The sequence below is a fragment of the Balaenoptera physalus genome (assembly GCF_965194825.1).
Source record: "Balaenoptera physalus genome assembly, chromosome: 17".
In the NCBI taxonomy this organism is placed as follows: domain Eukaryota; kingdom Metazoa; phylum Chordata; class Mammalia; order Artiodactyla; family Balaenopteridae; genus Balaenoptera; species Balaenoptera physalus.
The window spans coordinates 85,682,802-85,700,996 of record NC_138895.1 but is presented as its reverse complement, the minus strand read 5'-3'; the positions used below and the strand labels follow the sequence as shown (position 1 = coordinate 85,700,996).

The 18,195-nt window shown below is 53.8% G+C and overlaps 1 protein-coding gene across 9 annotated transcripts; it reads left to right on the top strand.

Annotated features, from left to right (window-relative positions):
* Positions 1-1,852: 1,852 nt before the first annotated feature.
* On the top strand, positions 1,853-18,195 carry ZNF7 (zinc finger protein 7). 9 transcript variants are annotated; one of them, XM_082433361.1, is made up of 5 exons: positions 2,220-2,327; positions 3,723-3,767; positions 4,286-4,412; positions 11,856-11,972; positions 13,651-18,195. In XM_082433361.1, the coding sequence occupies exons 2-5, from the start codon at positions 3,765-3,767 to the stop codon at positions 15,432-15,434; spliced, it is 2,031 nt and encodes a 676-aa protein (XP_082289487.1). In that variant the 5' UTR covers positions 2,220-2,327; positions 3,723-3,764; the 3' UTR covers positions 15,435-18,195. The 9 variants fall into 9 exon arrangements, with proteins under 9 accessions (XP_082289480.1, XP_082289479.1, XP_082289481.1 ...); XM_082433360.1 differs by having other exon boundaries at positions 3,720-3,767; XM_082433359.1 differs by having other exon boundaries at positions 2,226-2,354.

The following is an 18,195-nucleotide window of genomic DNA, read 5'->3' as shown; positions in this document are numbered from 1 at the left end:
GTGGCTTCTCTTGTTGCGGAGCACAGGCTCTAGGCGCACGGGCTTCAGTAGTTGTGGCACACAGGCTCAGTAGCTGTGGCTTGTGGGCTCTAGAGCACAGGTTCAGTAGTTGTGGCGCACGGGCTTAGCTGCTCTGCGGCATGTGGGATCTTCCCGGACCAGGGCTCGAACCCGTGTCCCCTGCATTGGCAGGCGGATTTTTAACCACTGCGCCACCAGGGAAGTCCCTAAATATTTATTATCTATTTATTTATTTAGGCTGCTCCGGGTCTTAGCTGCTTGTGAGATCTTTTTTTAGTTGTGGCATGCGGAATCTAGTTCCCTGACCAGGGATCGAACCCCGGCCCCCTGCATCGGGAGCGTGGAGTCTTAGCCACTGGACAACCGGGGAAGTTCCCCAGGCCCCTACTGTTAATAGTCTGTTTGCTCAGTGGGTCCAAGGCTCAGTGAGGACTATGGGACTCAGCCACGGAGGCCCTGGCACGGCCTGCAGTGGATAGAAGCAGTCTCCTTCACCCCGCTCCCAGCAGCACCCTCAGTGCCCTGGTACCTGCACCTCCCACACTGCCCAGATGTCTACTGGGTGGACACTCTGGGCCAGGCTTTCGTGGTGGCTGAGATGGCTCTGTCCTCAGGGTCCACAGACCCAAGCATCAGCCCTGGCTCCCCCTCTTGCTCCCTGGGTCATCCTTACCTTGAATAGGAGTGCTCCTCTCACCTTGAGGGGGCCAGGCTAGGGCCCAGGTTTGCCAGCACCTCCTAGCTCTAGATGGTGCAGTGTGAAGACCCTCCAGCAGGAAGGCTCCCAGTAGATCAGGACCACCAGTGAGCTCAGGGTACCTGAGCGCTTGGCTGGCGATTAGGGTTAGGAAGCAGGTGTATTCCCAGCCCTTTCCCATTCTCCATTCCTTCGTTTATTCATACTTTGCACAGATGCTCTCTGAGCGTGACCAGGGAGGATGTGGGGACGGGAGAGTTGAGTTCGAGCTGGGAGGTGTGGGGTGGGAGCGCCGGGACCATGCCGCACAGGGGCCCAGGGAGAAGAGCTGGTTCCTCCGAGCGTACTCGCTTTTCCCTTCCACCTCCCCTAGGAGTCGGTCCGGGAGCTGATTCTGCCCATTTCCTTACTTTGGTTTGCACCAATTTCACAGTGGCTTTGCCTGGGACCCCGGGATTTGGATCATCAACGAGTCGGGTGGTGTCAGGGCCCTCCCAGCGAAAAGCTCTGCGCACCCTTCCCCTGCCCTTCCCGCTCCAGGGCTGTCCAGTGTGAAGAGCTCCAGGGACCAGGGCCGCACAAAGCTGAGGCCTCCGAAGATACAGGCAGCGTCCTCCCCAGGGCTGCATGGACCTGGGGAGGCTCCTGCTGAGTCCCAAAAAAGTTGGGGTGACCGCCCCTACACACAGGACCGCGTGGATCTGGGAGAACACCCAGAACACGTGGCTCCGGGGGCCACACGAAGTTGGGGATGGGTCGGGGCGCAGCGAGGAGAAGCCTTGACCTGACCTCGGGGCGCGCCACCCTTCGCCTGGGGTCCCACCCCATCTGGTCTCTTGGCAGGTCCTGGGCTGTCCTGCTGCCCCGAGCCCCGCGATCCAGCCAGGGACCCCAGCCTGGAGTCCCGGCTGACGACCCTCCCTTGGGCCTCTCCTCTTTCTGGTGGTCCTCACCCTTTCTGGGGCCCTCCCAGCCTCATCTCTGAGCTGTCGGTGCCCCGCCACACTCTGCGGTGACCTCGGCCTGGACCACCTGCCCCACCAGGTGCAGAACACCTGCTCTTTGCACACGGCTCCTCTGCGCCCCCAGCTGGCCGTTCCCCGCCACCCCGTACCCCCTCCACCCCGGGCACGGCCTGGGTGGGGGTGTCTCCGTAGTCCTGGGGCCTGGAACGGTGCCCAGCGGGTGCGTTCTGCTATGGAAAAACCAGCACATAGAACCAGTGCGGGGACCAGCGCCCTCGGACTGGTGACCGGAGGTGCGCGGGATCGTCCCGGGCGGACTTCAGGCTCTCCGCCCGCTTCGCCCGGGTCCGCTCCCCGCCCCCAGGCCAAGAGACACCGGGCCCAGACCCACACCTTTCCTGGGCCCCGGCTCCGCCCTCCCCATACTGTGACCCCGCCCTTTACCGGACTCCGCCTCGCCCTCTCCGGGCTCCATCCTTTCCCCAGGGATCTGGCCCCGCCAGTTCACCGGCTCCGAGGCGGGGGCGGGGGCCGGCTGGGAACCACCGAGTTGGCCGAGCCTCCGAACCGCCCAGAACGGCCGGAAGTCTGCGGGGCAGAGCGGCCGCGGGCGGCCGAGGCCCATTTCCGGCGTCGTCCCGCGGGTGGGTCCTCGAGCGGCCCCGGGGAGGGTGAGTCGGTGTAACCCGCGCGGATTAGTGTCGGGGCGGCACACGTGCTCTTCGCCCTCGGGCGGAGAGGCCGCCTACCAGCCCCAGCGTCCTCCCGCCTCCGACTCTGCAGGCCCCGCGCTCCCCCTGCCTCTCCGCGGGGAAGCGCGGGTGGCGCGGGCGGCTCTCAGAGCCCGTGGGCGCCTGGCGAGGCGGTGGTCGACCCTCGGCCGTCTTGGCCAGCAGAGGTGGGAGGCGGGAGGGGGAGTCCCGCAGATCCGGCCTCGCGGCAGCCTCGTAACCTTCCCGCCGGTTCTAGGCCAGCTCCAGGGGCATCCTTGCTTCTCCTACCTGCATAATCATCTTCCTCTAGGGCCCTCTTTTTCTCTCCCTCACTGCCCGTCGAAGACCTAGACTTAGTGAGGGTGGCAAAAAGGGCTGTACCTTGGGGGAGTAGGATATGTATCTTCTCTGAATTCTGGCTGCCGCTCAGGGCCTGCGGTTCTCTACAGGGGACCCAGGATCCAGCACTGGCCAGGCCCAGGTGGGGACCCACCTGACAGTGGTCCCTGCTGCCTTAGCCTTGCTGTCCTGACGGCCTGGGGCTTCGGCCCTCAAGCCGATTTGAGAGCCAAAAGCTCCCCTAGGAAGCCCGATTCTCATTCTGACCTCCCAGAGAGATGCCTGGGGAGGGGCCAAGTTTATGTACTGGGGTTGGGGTGGGGCCCTGTGTCCACTCCTCTTGTCCCTGCAGTCCGTCCTTCCGATTCCTGTCTATTCGAGCCTCCAGTCGCATCATGCTTCCTCTTGCGGCCCCACAGGCTCATTCAGCCCCGGTTTTTCCTGCCTCATGCCCTTTGCACACGTTGCTCCTGCTGCCTGCAGTGCCCTCCTCGCCTCTATTACCTTGGCCAAGTTAGCACCTAGGGGAAGTGACCCATCAGACTAAGTCAGAATTTCCTAGTTTACGTGCTTTCAGAGTTTCTTGTGCTTCGGTGCTATTATCACAGCTGTAATTTTGCATTTGTTTGTGTGGTCATTTAACTCTTTTCTCCAGTAGACTGCTCCGTGAAGGCAAAGTCTTTGTATACTGTTCATTACTGTATCCCCATTGCTTGGTTGAGCACCTGGCACCCGTGGCAACCACCCATTACATGTTTGTGGAGTGATTCATACATACTACACACACTGAAAGATGAATGGAGCTTCGGGGGGCAGGTACTCAGGTGCCATGGCGACTTTGGCCCCGCCCCAAGTCCCTGCCAGAGAACACCTGGGGTTGGAGGTAAAGGATCGGAGAACGTAGTACCACGCCCCTCGATTAGCCTGCAAGTCAGGGGTTGGGGCCTCCAGGATACTGATCTCTGACCTTTTCGTAACTTCCAGCAGGTCTCTCGGCCGGGACACGTGGATCCCCACCCACCCAGCCGCATGGTAGGAGTCTGACTTCACCCGTTCACTCCCTCGTCCTGTGAGGGCCCCTTCCTCCTCCTTTAGGCACCCCCCCTGCCCACTGGACCTGGACCTAGACCCTCCCTCGGCCCCACACTGTGGCCCTTGCCAGTCTCAGGCATGCCCATTGCCAAGGTAGTGAGCAAACCCCTGCCCAGACTGGTCCCTGCCTGAGGCTCTCGGGGGAGGGTTGTATATCACCATAGTCTGGGTCCCTCCCCCTTCTCCATACTGTCTCTCCCCTTGATTTTCTTTTCTTTTATTATTATTTTTTTTCTTGCCACACTGCGTGGCTTGCAGGATCTTAGTTCCCTGACCAGGGATCTAACCTATGCCCCCTGCAGTGGAAGTGCGGAGTCCTAACCACAGGACCGCCAGGGAATTCCCTCCTCCCCTTGATTTTAGAGCCAAAGGGGCCTGGTGACTGTCTCACCCAACCTTGTGGTCCATGTGCCTGAGACACCCAGGGGTCCCTGGGGGACTGGTGTGTGTCCTTTCAGGAGGCTGTGACGTTTGGTGATGTGGCTGTGCACTTCTCACGGGAGGAATGGCAGTGTCTGGACCCTGGCCAGAGGGCCCTCTACAAGGAGGTGATGCTCGAGAACCACAGCAGTGTGGCCGGACTAGGTGAGGCTTCATCTGGACACCCTTACTCCCTGTGTCAACGGTCAGCACCCACCTAGCCAGGCCTCTATTATATGTATTTGTTTATTTATTGTTTTATTCTATTTATTTTTGGTTGTATTCAGTCTTTGTTGCTGTGTGCGGGCTTCTCACCGTGGTGACTTCTTTTGTTGCGGAGCACGGGCTCTAGGCGTCCAGGCTTCAGTAGTTGTGGCACACAGGCTCAGTAGCTGTGGCACACGGGCTTAGTTGCTCCGTGGCATGTGGGATCTTCCAGGACCAGGGCTCGAACCCGTGTCCCATGCATTGGCAGGGGGATTCTTAACCACTGCGCCACCAGGGAAGTCCCCAGGCCTCTGTTATAGGCTGTGGATACGGAGGCCGTGTGGTCAAGCTCTCATGGGCTAAACAGGGGCCTTGGGCCTGTGAGTCCTTGTGGGTCAGAAGCTAACCCCAGGAGGGGTCATAGTGAGCCAGGCAGGCTCCCAGGTTTGCACACGTCACGTGATTTAATCCTCACAGTGTAGGTGGACTTCTGGGAACTGATGAAGCTTCCTTTTTGCCTGAGTGAATAGATTAACTTGTGAGAAATAGAATCCAACTTGAAATAGCTTAAACAGCAGAAGAGAAGCTATTGGCTCATAGGATCCAAGGAGATGGTTGTATAGCCAAAGCCAGGGTGGCAGCGATGCTGCAGGTGCCACTCCGTGGAGACTGTCAGGGCTCCCTGCGGCCCTCCTGCCCTGCCCTGTCTTCCTCTCCCATCCCCCACCACCACAGGCAGGCACCCCAGTGCATTTCATGTCTGTCTCTGTGTTGTTGTGTCACGCGCCCTGTGACGTGGACTGCACCCTTGTGAAAGGGGTGTGTGACCCCTGCTGCGCTGGCCCCATGTGGTCTCCAGCCCCATCACACTTGAGTGCCTGGGACCCCGAGAGAGCATTGGGCTGGGGGACCAGAAGTGGGCCAGACACGGCAGCGTGGTCAGCCAAGGGCCTCTCAGCCCGCTGGACCAGGCCTGTCCCCTTCAGTCCTGGCCAGCCCACAGGCCCAGCTTTCTCATGTGTTTCCACGTAAAGGAGCACGCAGTGAGCCTGTCGTGATTTGAGCTTCCATTTCTCTGATGACTGCTGACCTGGAGCATCTTTCAAGTCTTATTAGAGTTGGGAAGAGCCAGGTATCTTCCATAAAGTGCTCAGAGCCTTGGCCAGTTTTCTGCTGGGGTCACTGGGCCTTATTGATTTGAATGTGTTTGTTATTTCTTGCATTTGATTTCATTGAGTCTAAGATGCTATACATCATAAAACACATCATTGTTTTATGTACCATTACGAGGTAGAACGCTGTTGTTTATACTGCCACACGATGTTTTCTTATCCTTTCAGTTTTTTTTTTTTTTTCAATAAATTTATTTATTTTTGGCTGTGTTGGGTCTTCATTGCTGCTCGCAGGCTTTCTCTAGTTGCAGCAAGCAGGGGCTACTCTTTGTTGCGGTGCGTGGGCTCCTCATTGCCGTGGCTTCTCTTGTTGCGGAGCATGGGCTCTAGGTGCACGGGCTTCAGTAGTTGTGGCACACGAGCTCAGTGGTTGTGGCTCGCGGGCTCTAGAGCACAGGCTCAGTAGTTGTGGCACACAGGCTTAGTTGCTCCACGGCATGTAGGATCTTCCCAGACCAGGGCTTGAACCCGTGTCCCCTGCATTGGCAGGCAGATTCTTAACCACTGCTCTACCAGGGAAGCCCTTTTTTTTTTTTTAAATTTTATTTATTTATTTATTTATTTTTGGCTGCGTTGGGTCTTCGTTGCTGCACGCGGGCTTTCTCTAGTTGCGGCGAGCGGGGGCTACTCTTCATTGTGGTGCACGGGCTTCTCATTGCAGTGGCTTCTCTCATCGTGGAGTACGGGATCTAGGTGCTTGGGCTTCAGTAGTTGCGGCACGCAGGCTCAGTAGTTGTGGCTCACGGGCTCTAGAGCACAGGCTCAGTAGTTGTGGCACACGAGCTTAGTTGCTCCGCGGCATGTGGGATCTTCCCGGACCAGGGATCGAACCCGTGTCCCCAGCATTGGCAGGCGGATTCTCAACCACTGCGCCACCAGGGAAGCCCACCCCTTCAGTTTTTTATTTTATACCTTTTAAGAGTGCTCTCAGACACATTTAGTCAAGATTAAGTGTGCATCACTGAAATAGAAAGGGAGAGACACGTGGAGTGAGTTGGCTTGGGTGCTGCTCTGTCCCCTCCCATCCTCTGGTGAATTGGTTTCTGTGTCCACTCTTTGACCTGCTGGCGTCCTGTGGGCCATGGAGAGCCTGAGTGGTGCTGCCTTTCTTAAGTGTTGCTGGGTTTTCGTTTTCTTGCCCCGTGTGGGGCAGCCATTCTTCCTGCTGGATCTCAGTGATGAACCAGACGACTCCTGCACTGTGCCCATCCTCCTGTCTCAGGCGTGGTGTGCACATGGTTGCTGATTTGCCAGTGACTGATTTGCAGTCACTGCCCTGGCGAAAGTCTGCTTCTCCAGTCTCAAAAGAGCCCCACTGCTTTTTCTCCCTGGCCTTCTGCTATACGGTCACTTGGTGCAAAGAGCAGTGTTTACCACAGTGCTGGTTACTCAGCTGAGGCCACTGCGATGTGAGCAGCTGTGGCCCAGCCCACATGTGCACAGGCTCCATGGCAGGTCACAGCACCACCCGGCTAAGGACAGCACGTCCCAGATGTGACCCACATTCAGAGACCTGAATGTGCTCTTTAAGTGCATCTTAGGATCCATCGAATGAGACAGTACTGCACAGGTGTTGTGCCTTGTAAGTATCTTCCCTATTCTCTCCTGTTTGTTAGCTTTGTGAGGTGAGATTCTAATGTAATTAAATCGATCAGTTTTTGCGTTATGAGTTGTACTTCTGAAGTTTTATATAAAAGTTCTTTTCTACTCCAAGGCCATGGGGATGGCCTGCATTTTCTCATGTGGATTTTATAGTTCATCTTTCTCATTTAGACCTGGGCTCAACTTTTGTGTGCGGAGTTAAGTAAGAATCCTTTTTTTTTTTTTAATTTTATTTATTTATTTATTTTTGGCTGCGTTGGGTCTTCGTTGCTGCATGCGGGCTTTCTCTAGTTGCGGCGAGCGGGGGCTACTCTTCGTTGCAGTGGCTTCTCTTGTTGCGGAGCACGGGCTCTAGGCGCGCGGGCTCAGTAGTTGTGGCTCGCGGGCTCTAGAGCGCAGGCTCAGTAGTTGTGGCGCACAGGCTTAGTTGCTCCGTGGCATGTGGGATCTTCCCGGACCAGGGCTTGAACCCGTGTCCCCTACATTGGCAGGCGGATTCTTAACCTCTGCACCCCCAGGGAAGTCCCAATAATCCTTTTTTATCTTCGTCCACACACTGAGCCATTTCCCCAGCACTAAACAATCCATCCTTTCCAGTTGATTTGTGGAGCTGCCTTTTTCGTATGTGTGATGGTGTGTTTCTGAGCTCTGGTCTGTTGTGGGCCAGCTCTCTGCTTTTTGTTAGGTTGTTCTGTTATTAGTATTATTTTTTATTGCTTTGGCCTGTGGCATGTTAATACCTGGTAGGGCAGCTCTCGCTTTTTATTCTTTTTAAAATTTCACTTACTTACTCACGGCTAATAGAGTAGTTCTTTCATGTAAGTTTAGAATAAGTTTGAGTTCCTTGAAAATTGCACTGGAATTTTTATAGGAGAGTGGTTTGAATTTGTAGATAGTGTGAGGAGAACTGGCACCTTTCTGTTAACTGTTCCCACCCAAGACCATGCGCTGTGTCTCCATTTATCTACTTACCTCTGCAGACATTATTAGAGTGTGGGCATTTCCTCCACAGTGGTCTGGTGTTTGATCTTCAGTTTAGGTTGTTTTGTGAATGTATCATTGTTATGTTATATTTCTAGCTGATTATTGCTGCTATAGAGAAATGCTCTTGATTTTGGAGGATAGACCTTGTATTTGGCCACTTCATTGGACTCCCTGCTAGTTCTGGTATCATGTTCTAAGGAGGGGCCTGCAAGTGAAAGCTTGGTGTTTTCCCTCCTGGCCCCCATGTGTCCTGATCTTTAGCAATGGCCAGAGCACCCGTGCTGTTAGGAGTGCTGAGGGCATGCTTGTTTTGTTCTGATTTTAAAGGGAATGCATGTAACTAAAGACAGAAGTTGGCTGAAGACTTTTGGTGTTCTGTTTTTTTTTTTTTTTGGCTGCGTTGCTGTGCGTGCGGGCTTTCTCTAGTTGCGGCGAGCGCGGATACTCTTTGTTGTGGTGCGCGGGCTTCTCGTTGCAGTGGCTTCTGTTGTTGTGGAGCACAGGCTCTAGGCGCGCGGGCTTCGGTAGTTGTGGTTCACAGGCTCTAGAGTGCAGACTCAGTAGTTGTGGTGCACCGGCTTAGTTGCCCCGCGGCACGTGGGATCTTCCCGGAGCAGGGATAGAACCCATGTTCGCTGCATTGGCAGGCGGATTCTTAACCACTGGACCACCAGGGAAGTACAAGAATTTTGTTTTTAATCATAAATGAGCATGTCGAATTTCAAATTCTTTTCCTACATTAATTGAGATGTCCATATGTTTTTTTTTCCTTAGCCTGTTAGTCTAATAAATTACATTGGCATATTTCCTTATATTCCTGGAATAAACCCTACTTAAGTCATGATATTTACATATACATTCTGATAACCTTTTGGACTCAGGTAGTCAGTATTGTATTTTGGACTTTTACATCCCTGTTCCTAAGCCAAATGGACTTGTATTGTTTTTTGTTTGTTTGTTTTTTCTTTTTTGGTGAATTGTCATTATATAGTTTGGTATTTTTTGCATATAAGTTTCATAAAATGAGCTGGGAAGCTTTTGCTGTCTTTTTTAATTTCTGGAAGAATTTATATAGATGGAATTAATTGAACCTTCGAGTTTTTGGTTGAACTCACCTGTAAAACCACCTGGGCCTTGGGCGCTTGGGGAAGGAAGGTCTTTGACTAGAACTTACTTTTTTTTTTCTTTTTTTTTTTTTTAAACATCTTTATTGGCATATAATTGCTTTACAATGGTATGTTAGTTTCTGCTTTATAACAAAGTGAATCAGTTATACATATACATATGTTCCCATGTGTCTTCCCTCTTGCATCTCTCTCCCTCCCACCCTCCCTACCCCACCCTTCTAGGTGGTCACAAAGCACCGAGCTGATCTCCCTGTGCTATGCAGCTGCTTCCCACTAGCTATCTATTTTACATTTGGTAGTGTATATATGTCCATGCTAGAATTTACATTTTCTTAATGCCTCATGGTCTATCAAGCTTACGGATTTTCCCCTGTGCCAATTTTGTCATTTCTAGTTTTTGTACAGATAGATCTACTCATTCAGATTTGCAATTTTTTTAGCATGTATTTGTTCGTAATACTCTTTATTTTTAATCTCTATTATGTTTGTGTTTGTTTTCCTTATTTGTTTTATTTTTTGGCAGCATCTTTTCACTGTGTTGACTGTGATTTTTAAAAAAATATTTTTTTATTTATGCTGGCTGCACTGGGTCTTCGTTGCAGCACACAGGATCTTTTCGTTGTGGCATGTGGACTCTTAGTTGCGGCATGTGGACTTCTTAGGTGTGTCACGCATGCGGGATCTAGTTCCCCCACCAGGAATGGAACCCGGGCCCCCTGCATTGGGAGCGCGGAGTCTTACCCACTGGACCACAAGGGAAGTCCCTGTGATTGGTTTTGCCACAAGACTATTCTTTTTATCTTTTTGAAGAACCAGCTTTTGGGGTTTTTTTTGGGAAGGGGTGCTCTTTCATTGAATCTTGCCCACTTTTGTTATTTTCTCCCTTTTTATTTATTTGTGTTTGCTGTGTTGTTTTGTTTGCAACTCCTTGAATTTAGTATTTACCTCTTCTGTGTTTATCATTCTTGTTTCTTTTTTTTAATAAATTTATTATTTTATTTTATTTATTTAATTTTAATTTTATTTCTGGCTGCATTGGGTCTTTGTTGCTGCACGCGGGATTTCTCTAGCTGCGGCGAATGGGGCTACCCTTTGTTGCGGTGCATGGGCTTCTCACTGCGGTGGCTTCTCTTGTTATGGAGCACGGCTCTAGGCGTGCGGGCTTCAGTAGTTGTGGCACACAGGCTCAGTAATTGTGGCTCTCAGGCTCTAGAGCACAGGCTGAGTAGTTGTGGCACACGGGCTTAGTTGCTCCACGGCATGTGGGATCTTCCCGGACCAGGGCTCGAACCTGTGTCCCATGCACTGGCAGGTGGATTCTTAACCACTGCGCCACAAGGGAAGCCCCCAATCATTCTTGTTTCTGGTCAACATATTTAAAAATGTGAAATTTTATCTGTAAGTACTGCTTCAGCTGCGCCCTACAAATTTTGACTTACAGTAAATACAATTTACTTATAGTAGATACCACTTAGTAATTCATTATTTAGTTTTCAGATAGCTAATGGTTTTGAGCTACTTGTTGTGATGGCTGTCATGTCCAGTTCCATTTAGATCAGGCGCGGTCTGTGGTATTATTCTGTGGCCTCTGCCTGACCCCCTTCCTGACTGGCCCAGGGATGTTTCTCTGTGAGCGTTGCACATGTGCTTGGCAAGAACACCTGCTTCATGTTGACTGTGGGGGTCCTGCCATCACCTGAGCCTTCGACCTAGGCTCTCTCTGCCTGCCCTTCTCCACCCACACAGCTGGAAACCTGAGGTGTGCTCCAGCCAGAGGGCTTGGCCAGCCCTTGGATGGGCTGGGAGCACATCACACGGCTGGCCCACAGCATGGGGGCTGGCGGCCCCAGAAGGCAGGTGCCAGGTGGGTGCCCTCAGCTCTCCACCCCTCTGCCGAGGCCCCCCAGGGCTTTGTATGAGGACTCGAGGCTGGGGCTGCTGGGTGACCATTGAACTTCACACCTGATTTTTTTTTTTAATTTATTTTATTTTATTTTATTTTTTGGCGGCACCGCGCGGCATGTGGGATCTTAGTTCCCAGACCAAGAAATCAAACCCGTGCCCCCTGCATTAGAAGCGCGGAGTCTTAACCACTGGACTGCCAGGGAAGTCCTCACACTTTCTGATTTAAAATCCATTTTGTTTGTTGATTTGTTGTTGTTGTTTGTCTTGTTTTTTAACCACGTCAACCTCTTGGAGTGTCCTTGCCCTCAGAACTGAGGGACTGAGGGAAGTGCTGGCAGTGCCTGGCTTCTCTCCCCCTGGGCTAGAGCTGGCCTGTGCTAGGCAGATTCGGGTGACAGGGCTCCCTGGGGATCCTGGCCCTGTGTGGATGGAGACAGGGACAGGCTGGGAGTCAGGAGTTCCTCTGTGTCCAGCCTCAGGAGGTGACAGACCTGGACAGAGAGGGCCCCTGTGCCCCAGTAGCCCCCAGCCCTTCACTCCTGGGAACCAGGGAGGGCTGAGCTGCACTCCCAGCCACACCAATGCCATCTCCTCCTCTGCTGCCTCCACAGCAGGATTCCTGGTCTTCAAGCCTGAGCTGATCTCCCGGCTGGAACAGGGGCAGGAGCCATGGGTCCTCGACCTGCAAGGAGCGGAGGGGAGAGAGGCAGCCAGGACCTCCGAGGCAGGTGAGGCTTCTGGGCACAGGGTGAGAGGGCTGCGGGCGGGAGGCTGGAGGCAGACCCCAGGTGCCACCTACGTGGGCTTGCTGGGCTGCCTGGGAATGCCATGGGGTGGGCCCGGAAGTTTAGACTGGTGGTGGGGCAGCCTCAGAAGAGACTGAACTACAGAAAAGCAAGGGCACAAAACACCTGCGCATTATGGCAAAAACAGTTTGTATTTGAACCACAGTTCAGTTTGTAATTTTTTTTTTTTTGAGGTGGGGGCTGTGTTGCGTCTTTGTTGCTGCGCGCAGGCTTTCTCTAGTTGTGGCAAGCAGGGGCTACTCTTCATCGCGGTGCACGGGCTTCTCATTGCAGTGGCTTCTTTTGTTGTGGAGCACGGGCTCTAGGCGCGTGGGCTCAGTAGTTGTGGGGCGCAGGCTTCAGTAGTTGTGGCTCGTGGGCTCTAGAGCGCAGGCTCAGTAGTTGTGGCGCACGGGCTTAGTCGCTCCGCGGCATGTAGGATCTTCCCAGACCAGGGCTCGAACCCCTGTCCCCTGCATTGGCAGAACCACTGCACCACGGGGAAGCCCCTGTAATTTTACTAATAGTCTTACTGAGCGCAGGTACACACGTGTGGCTCTAAGGGGAGCACTAAGTGTGGCTCTGAGCAGCTGTCCCCTCCCTCCGCCAGTGCTCCCTCTGGAACTTCTTGGGGCCCTGGGTGACCCCAGCCTCTCAGATAAGGCTCTAGGGCTGTGTTAGTGTCCTGGGGCTGCTGTAACAAAGCACCACGAACTGGAGGCTTAAAACAGCAGAGATTTACTGTTTCTCAGTTCTGGAGGCCAGATGTCCAAAATCGAGGTATGGGCAGGGTCGTGTCCTCTCTGAAACCTGTAGGGGAGGATCCTTCCTGCCTATTCTAGTTTCTGGTGGCCCAGGTATTCCTTGGCTGGTGGCCATATCACTCCAAACCTCCATATGGAGGGCAGGCAGCGTAGGTGGACCCTCCAGAAACCCACGGGAAGGAGGAGTCAGTATGACCAGTGGGTGTGGCCACCTGGAAGCTGAGGGGCAGACTAGCAAGGGACATGGCCAGGTGTGCATCAGAGAGCGTGGCTTGGCGGCAGCTGGATGCCACAGAGTTCAGGCCCGGGGTCCTTCTCAGAGCCCCACCCAGTGGACAGCCGGAGGCCCAGTCCTCTTGGGCTCACCACCCGTGTACCCCTCAGCAGCTCTTGCACCTCATTTTTCTTGGTATCCAACATCCCTTTATTCACAGTTTTCAGTCCCTCTTTCCTCCTCACTCTACGTCCTCTGCAACCAGGAGCCTCTGACCTCTCAGCCTAGCCCTGCCTCTCACTAAACCTCCCACCCTATCGAGCTCACTTTGCTTCTTTGTGGATTTTTCCTCGTGCTAGTTCCACGTGGGAGGACCTTTCCCCCACGTAGGAGGGTAGCTCTTCGCACTCTGCCAAGTACACTGTAACTGAATGAGTGCATAAAATGAAGTATGAATGAAACCAGATTTTGAGAACTGTCAAAGGCATTGACTTCTTGTAGCATCTTTCCATGTGCTCAACGCAGACTGTCCTGCGAGGGGGCTCAGTCCCAGGGGTGGTCTGCACCCCTGCCCCATCCTCCAGTCTTTGTCCTTTCTCTGAGCACATGGGATAAGTAGCAGTTTACTTCCTGTTCATTTCAGATTCTACAATCGGGACTGAGAGTGAGCAGGCCTGTGAAGACATTGACCGTCTAAAATCAGAATCCCATGTGGTCATGGTCAAAACCCCATCCCAGGACTTTCCCCAGAGTCCTGGCTTTGGAGACGCCTCTGATCCCGAGGTCTGTTCAGAGAGTCAGCCAACCTCCCTCTTCCAGAAAAACTGCTTGAACACAGGGACTGCGGCTCCCAGGGAGACCTTCGCCGAGGACGAGGCCCAGGGGTGTGGCGAGCGGGGGAGCGGTGGCCGCCTGGGTTGTCGACGTGATCAAAGTCAGGGGTCCTTGCGAAGATGTGACATCTGTGGTAGGAGTTTCCGATCTACTTCAGATGTCGCTTTGCATCAGGAAATTAATACACAGAAGAGACCCAACAGCTGCCAAGAGTGCCAAAAAAAATTACCTGATTGCTTACAGGGGAGACATCTGAGTACCTTGCGTGGAGAGAAGCCATATGAGTGTGAGGAGTGTGGGAAGGTCTTCAGGTTGTGCTCACAGCTTACTCAGCATCAGAGGATCCATACTGGAGAGAAGCCGTTTAAATGCACCGAGTGTGGGAAGGCCTTTCGTCTGAGCTCGAAACTCATTCAGCATCAAAGGATTCACACTGGGGAGAAGCCCTACAGGTGTGAGGAATGTGGAAAAGCCTTTGGTCAGAGCTCTAGCCTCATCCACCATCAGAGGGTCCACACGGGAGAGAGGCCCTATGGCTGCCGGGAGTGTGGGAAGGCCTTCAGCCAGCAGTCTCAGCTGGCCAGGCACCAGAGGACCCACACGGGAGAGAGGCCCTACCCATGCCAGGAGTGTGGGAAGGCCTTCAGCCAGAGCTCAACCCTAGCTCAGCACCAGCGGATGCACGCTGGGGAGAAACTTCAGCTCCCGAGAACCCCAGATAGTCCCAGCCTGGTTGCACATCAGAGGTTGCACACTACTGAGAAACCGTTTAAGTGTGACGAGTGTGGGAAGGCTTTCCGGTGGGTCTCCCGCCTTAGTCAGCATCAGCTGACGCATACCGGAGAGAAACCTTATAAATGCAACAAGTGTTCAAAGGCCTTTGGTTGCAGCTCACGGCTTATTCGCCACCAGAGAACTCACACTGGAGAAAAACCATTTAAGTGTGATGAGTGTGGGAAAGGCTTTGTCCAGGGCTCACACCTAATTCAGCATCAGAGAATTCACACCGGAGAGAAGCCCTATGAGTGCAGTGACTGTGGGAAGGCCTTCAGCCAGAGCTCGAGCCTCATTTACCATCAGAGGATCCATAAAGGGGAGAAGCCCTACGAGTGCCTCGAATGTGGAAAAGCCTTCAGCATGAGCACACAGCTTACGATACACCAGCGGGTGCACACGGGGGAGAGGCCCTATAAGTGCAGTGAATGTGGGAAAGCCTTCAGTCAGAACTCCACCCTTTTCCAGCACCAGATCATTCACGCTGGGGTGAAGCCCTACGGATGCAGCGAGTGTGGGAAAGCCTTCAGCCGGAGCTCGTACCTCATCGAGCACCAGAGGATCCACACTCGAGCCCAGTGGTACCACGAGTATGGGAATACTCTGGAAGCTTCTACCCACGTGAGCCGTAAGAAAGTTAATACTGTAAAGAAACTTCACAAATGTAATGAATGTGAAAAAATATTCAGATGGCGTTCGCATCTAATTATACACCAGAGAATTCACACTGGAGAGAAACCTTATAAATGTAATGAATGTGGCAAAGCTTTTAATAGGAGCTCAAGGCTTACTCAGCATCAGAAAATTCACATGGGATAGACCACTCACCTTTACGAATGTGTATAAATGTGAATAAACCTACAGCCTTAACTTATTTTTTATGGGATCATTTATACTGACGATTTAGAATGTTGTGAAAGATTCAGAATTGCTCTCTTAGGAGAGGGAGCATCCAGATTCACCTGAGGTGTATGTTTATTTGCTGGCACGTTTGACCTTCAGTAAAGCCCGTGTCCCTCACATCAAGGTGCACGTGTGTAGTGTTTGAGTTCATAGAGGGAAGACCCCAGGTCCTGCGGACGAGGAAGAGGCATAAGAAAAGCCCCGTGAGCCCCGCCAGACGAGTGGGTTGAAAGAAGTTACCCAGGACGTCTTCCTTAAGCATCAGGTACTCAGACTGGCTTCAGCAGCAAGATATGCTCACTTGTGTCCGCGGGGCCCCAGGCGGCGCGGCCGGGTCCCCCTCACCTGACTCCCCCGGCAGGGCCTCTTTGGGGAGGAACTGGCTCCAGCAGCAGTGCCTGGGCCCGGGGACAGTGTCACTGGCCCACCCTACTTCCAGAGCCCAGCTGCTTCGGTTACGAGAATCAGACGCTCAGCCCTCACTGGGATTCCCAGCCTGGCCCTCAGCACTGCAGGAGCCTCGCCTCAGTCCCGAGAACACCACCAGAGGCTGGGATGTGTGTTGTTGGTGGCTGCTGGCCAGACGTCCTCAAAACTCCAGCCACAGGGACTGCCAAAATGGGGGTCTGCAAGCAGACACACGAGCCCGTGCCTTCTCACAGGCCTGAGGAAGGTGGAGATGCCTGCTCACCAGGATCAGCATGTCGGCGTGGTCATATGGGCCCCACAGGTACCAGGGCAGAGGGCCCCGCGGGTGCCGAGCACCGGGTGCGTGTGAGCGAGCCCGCTCCGCCCACATCACCTCCTCCCCGGGTTTTCTTTGCCAGCCCAGCCTGGAGAAACGGCCAGGGTAGAGTGGTCAGGACCCTTGACCTTCTTGGCACGGGCGGAAAGAACGTGCAGGGGAGATCACCACTCCGCCCACCCCTCTGGTTAACCTGACTGACAGGCTGGGGCTGCGGAGCGGCTCACAGAGCATCTCATCAAGGCCTGTGAGCCACAGGCTGAGGCTGACGTGTAGCATTGAGTCCAGACCTGCTTGGGGCCCTGGACTCGGCAGTGGTGACTCGGGACCAGGAGTGTCATTTGCAGAGGCTGCCACCCAGGACCACCCCCCTGAGACCTGCCGATCTTTGGTGCCATTGCCAATAATCACAGGCCAAGGGTGGCCTGCCACAGAGAGGCCATTTCTCCCATGCATGGACAGGTGACCCTGAGGGACATAGGTCACTTCAGGATTTATTGCAACACGACTGGGGTCACCATCACACTGGTTGGTTGAAGCCCAGATCGCCTTGTGCGACACGGCTCAAAATCAGCCTATGGGTTTGTATCAGGGGAAACAGTGCCGCTCCGTGGGTACTGGAGGGCCTGGTGGGGCTGGGAACAGTGGAGTTCAGGGTGGCCGAGTTCATGTGAGTTTCCGTTCTCAGCACGTGGACAGGGACTCAACCCCGCAGCAGCTCAGCCTGACCTGCCAATTCGCCTGACACAAGGTGTGACATGTTCTCAGGTTGCGGTGCTGTCTCTGGGATGAGGATCGTCCCCCAACCTGCATCTTCGGGGGTGTTCCCGCCCTGGGCGGAGGACGCCATGCAGTCATTGTGCCCCTTGCAGCAGCTGTAACCCCATCTCCCCCGCCGTCCCCTGCTCCACCCAGAACTTGTGTCTGAAGGGTCAGTGCAAGAGGGCAGGGACCTTTACAGACTGTGCAGAGATTATGAACAGAGATTATGTCCCCGCCTCGGCTGCTGTGCTCAACCAGGTGGTCACTGCCGTCAGAGCCGGACAGGGTGGGCACGTGTGAGTGGGCTGTATCTTAGGCTTTGTGAGCCACCCAAGGATGGGACAAGAGTCAAGGTCCCAGTGCACGTGCCACACGTGCCCTCCACTGGCTCCTGGTGCCATCATGTGCTGGAAGGGCCTCCCGAGGCCCCATGCTCTCGCCTTCTGGCTCTAGGAAGGCTGTTTGTCACTGGGTGCACCGTCCCCACAAGGGAATTGTCTCCTGGCCGCTTCCTGGTAATGATGGACAAAGAGGTGGAAGGCCTCTGGACTCCAGGTTCTGCACTGGGCAGGATGCTTCTGTTTTCCCCTGACAGCACTTGCAGGCTGGCCAAAAAGGGCCAGAGGGACCAGCCTTAAATCTGTTTCAGCACCTGGATTCTTTCTGGATCAACATGGTCCTAAGTCAGGGGCTGGCTGACTGTGTGGCCCTTGGGCCAAATGCGGACCTGTGCCCACATATGTGAGGCCTGCTGATCAGCCTGAGGCCACTGGGCCGGGTAGCTGTAAAGCCTGGGACCTACACAGCCCACAAAACCTGAGCCAGAGTCAGTCCTGTAAATGCACTCATGTCCAGGAAACTTAATCACAAACAGCCAAGGAGTAAGGCAGCTGCTTCAGCTGTAGCCGATCTGACAGCTTCCTGGCTTTGCTTCCGAGTCCCCTGTTGGCAGGACTCCTAACCACTTCGGCTTGGTGCTGCTCCCGATCCATGTTTGCTCGAATCAACTTCAGGATTTTAATGTACCTGTTTACCTTTTAACAGGCCAAGAGCTAAGGATGGTTTTTACATTTTTAAATGGTTGGGGGGGAAAAAAGACTATTTTGTGACATTTGAAAATTATATTGAAATCAGATTTCAGTGTGACCAAATAAAGGTTCTTGGAACACA